The sequence below is a fragment of the Anarrhichthys ocellatus genome, unplaced genomic scaffold, assembly GCF_004355925.1.
Source record: "Anarrhichthys ocellatus isolate YVR2014 unplaced genomic scaffold, GSC_Weel_1.0 scaffold5308, whole genome shotgun sequence".
NCBI lineage: Eukaryota > Metazoa > Chordata > Actinopteri > Perciformes > Anarhichadidae > Anarrhichthys > Anarrhichthys ocellatus.
In genome coordinates this window covers 1-3,593 of record NW_022285282.1, presented here as the reverse complement: position 1 = coordinate 3,593, position 3,593 = coordinate 1, and the positions used below count along the sequence as shown (strand labels likewise).

Sequence of the window (3,593 nt, the reverse complement as noted above, 5' to 3'; positions counted from 1 at the left end):
TCTGTGTCTCAGGGCTGTGACAGACAGATGGTGTTCGACCTGCTGACGAGGCTCAAGTCTGTGGTCTACTTGCCCGGAGACTTCGTTTGTAAGAAGGTGAGAACACACCTGTTGGAAGCTGTGTGTGTGTGTGTGTGTGTGTGTGTGTACACTGTATGTCACTGGTCTGTGATGTTGTGAATGTATTCTACAGCATCTGTGGCCTTGTATTGTTTTTCTCTTCATAAATAATTTGTTAGAATGCGTGTTGACCTGCTGTGTGTGTGTGTGTGTGTGTGTGTGTGTGTTGCAGGGGGAGATCGGCAGGGAGATGTACATCATTAAACAGGGGGAGGTTCAGGTGGTGGGCGGTCCAGACCTGCAGACGGTGTTTGTCACCATCAGATCCGGCTCGGTGTTCGGAGAGATCAGGTCAGAACTGCTTCCTTTCATCTAATAACTGTATGTTGGTTCTTCAAACAGACACTAAAGGCTTCATCTCTACTGGAACACGTAAGCAGGCCCGCTTTAGGGTTTAGAGATAAAAGCACGTAAGCAGGACCATTTTCGAGGTTGGCGCCTTAAGCAGAACCACCGACAGGAAACGAGGAACAGGTGTAGGCTGGACTAATGACTCAGGAACTGGCCTAACGTCAGCTGGAACCATTGACTCAGGAACTAGGATGCTAGCAGGCTGAGGATTGGACCAAGGGTTGGGAACCTGGGGCTGAAGATCAAGGGAGTCAATTTTAATTTAAACTTCAATTTATTTTGTATAGCCCAAAATCACAAATTAGCCTCAGAGGACTTTACAATCTGTAGACATGCAACATCCTCTGTATCAGGACCCTCACATCAGAACAGGAAAAACCCTTTAACGGGGAGGCATCATTACAATCAGTGTAAAATGATTTAATGTTGATAAAAACCAACAGCATTGAGTCGAAAAGAGGACGGTAAACTCTGAGAAAACTAAAAACTACGAATCAGGGCTGTCAGTCTCATAACGCTATCGCCTACATTACCCACAATGCCACTCCTCTGATAGATGTGTGGTAGATTGTGGTGTGTCTTCAATAGGCACTGACTCGGGTGACATCACTTGAGGACATTTATCAGACACTAAAGGCTTTATTTTGAACATATGCAGCAGCACTAGTGCGGCACCAGACGTGTACTATGTTTAGCATTGAAAATGTTTAGGGGATAAAAAAAACTTTTGTGATTTAATTGGACTTAAAGCAGTTTTCTCTGAAATCTGTGTGAAGTGTGAGAGCTCTTTCTCTTGTCATTGTTTGGTCAGTTTGCTGGCAGGAGGCGGGGGGAACCGACGCACTGCCAACGTAAAGGCACACGGTTTCGCCAACCTCTTCATCCTGGATAAGAAGGACCTGGCAGAGATCTTAGTAAACTACCCAGAGTCCCAGAAACTCCTCCGCAAGAAAGCCAAGTAAGACAGAGTCCTGTCCCTAAGGTGCTGCCTGGCTCATAGTCCACTGAAACACAGTAAATATATACAGGGAGACAGGGAGTCAGCTGGACTGTGTCAGATTTGTGAGTTCCACTGTCTTCTTAGAGAGCGCTCCTTTTCCAAGTTGAGACGTCTGAATAATAAACTGAAAACCAAGAGAATGTTTCAGTTATACGTGAAATGAATCCATCTTGGATTTTGATGAATTGGAAGGTGATACAAAAATAAGAACGGTAAGAAAGCCCAGCATGTGTCTTTGAGTGTGTATCAGGCTCTATGAGCGTGACCTGTTATTATAATAAGTTATATAAGTTTGATACGTGACTGAGATGGAAGAACAAATCATCAACTGCCCATCTGCCTCGGAGTGTTCCCATCAGACACATCTACAAACATTTAGCTGATACCAACTCAGAAGATATTTTCTTATTTTTCATTGAAATGAAGAACCTCTGTTTTACTATCAAAATGCATGCAATGTATTCAAATGATACAAAATAAACTAAATAGCCACAATAGAATATCAATAATAATCTATAAATGAACAGACTGTTACTCGACATCCTGACTAAAGCAGAGGGAAGCACAAAGGTACACTTTAAAAGGTATTACACAGCACTGTGAGGGTTAGAATCGCTGTCAAGTAAAAACAGAAAATACACAATCAGGAGAAATTCTGAATACATAAAGAATAGTGTAGATAATATGATCAGGACTGAGAGCAGAACCGAAAGAAAAGAAAATACAATCAAATTAAAATACAATCCAATCAAAATGAGAAAAGCAGTAATAGCTGAAAACAAGGCGGAGGCTGAACGGTCATCTCTTCCCAAAGGGAAATAAGAGCTCCAGTAAATAGAAAGACATTCAACCAGACAACAACTTACCCTCCGAGCCTGGTGACCTACATTCAAGTCACACAGTGTTTAAAGCAGCAGGACACATGGAGGTGAAATGTATTTAAGACTTACTTCCTTCAGCTCACCCAACATCCCTCAGCAGGTAATGAGTAGAGACACCAGAGCAGCAGCAAGAGGTATGAACTTCCTGTCTAGACCAGACACTTCTAATTGGCTGCATTGTGCACGTGAGGCTCTGAAGTGTATATTTAACCTGCCCGTTACAGAGACATGACACAGGTCTTTAATGAGTCACTGTGCGCCAGCTGGTGTTTCTTCTGACTGGTTCGGTACTGACCCTTCAGTAGGTAAACGGCTCAGGTTCCGGTCTGACTAGTTCGGTACTGACCCTTCAGTAGATACATGGTTCAGGTTCTGGTCTGACTAGTTCGGTGCTGACCCTTCAGTAGATACACGGTTCAGGTTCTGGTCTGACTAGTTCGGTGCTGACCCTTCAGTAGATACACGGTTCAGGTTCTGGTCCGTCTCCATACGTCTCTGTCCGTCTCCGTCATCCCCCTACCGTCTGATCTCTGGTCCGTCCTGGACAGGATTAGAATCTGTAATCTGCTCTACTTTGTGGTGCAGACAGGCAGAGGACTGATCAGTAGACTGGTCCTATTGCTGGTCTTCCTGCTGTCAGTCAGATCATGGTGCGACAGCAGACTGGATGGATGTGCTGGAGCTGCTGTGTGTGTTGGTACGAGACCTCCGTGGTTTAAATGAGGGACTGTGGTCTGGTTTCTGTTTGCGTCGAGTCAGAACCCGCACCACTGTACAGACCGTCCTTGTTTTGTCTCTGTGTTTGTGCAGGACAATGTTGACGAAGGACAAGAAGCTAGAAGAGAAGACCGGAGCTAAAGAGGCGATGCAGGTTATTCCGCCGAGACCGGACACACCTGAAATGTTCAAGGTGGCCCTGAAGATGTCACAGCAGGTGGGAATAGAGGGAGCCTTCACCAAACTGAGGAAGACCTACCAACCCTCTGAGAGCCCAGCAGAGGTGAGACACCGCATAGAGACACACTGTCTCAGGATCAGGACAGACGGGGGTGAGGGACAATGTCTCAGGATCAGGACAGACAGAGGTGAGACACACTGTCTCAGGATCAGGACAGACAGAGGTGAGACACACTGTCTCAGGATCAGGACAGACAGAGGTGAGACACACCGTCTCAGGATCAGGACAGACAGGGTTGAGACACACCGTCTCAGGATCAGGACAGACAGGGTTGAGACACACT

At 45.6% G+C, this 3,593-nt stretch overlaps 1 protein-coding gene across 1 annotated transcript; it reads left to right on the top strand.

Annotated features, from left to right (window-relative positions):
- Positions 1-10: 10 nt before the first annotated feature.
- On the top strand, positions 11-3,352 carry LOC116379831 (cyclic nucleotide-gated cation channel beta-3-like; the record flags this gene model as incomplete). Its single annotated transcript, XM_031841801.1, has 4 exons — positions 11-96; positions 293-411; positions 1,283-1,429; positions 3,163-3,352. Coding segments are annotated over exons 1-4 (525 nt in total), but the record flags the coding sequence as incomplete, so codon positions are not given.
- Positions 3,353-3,593: the final 241 nt, after the last annotated feature.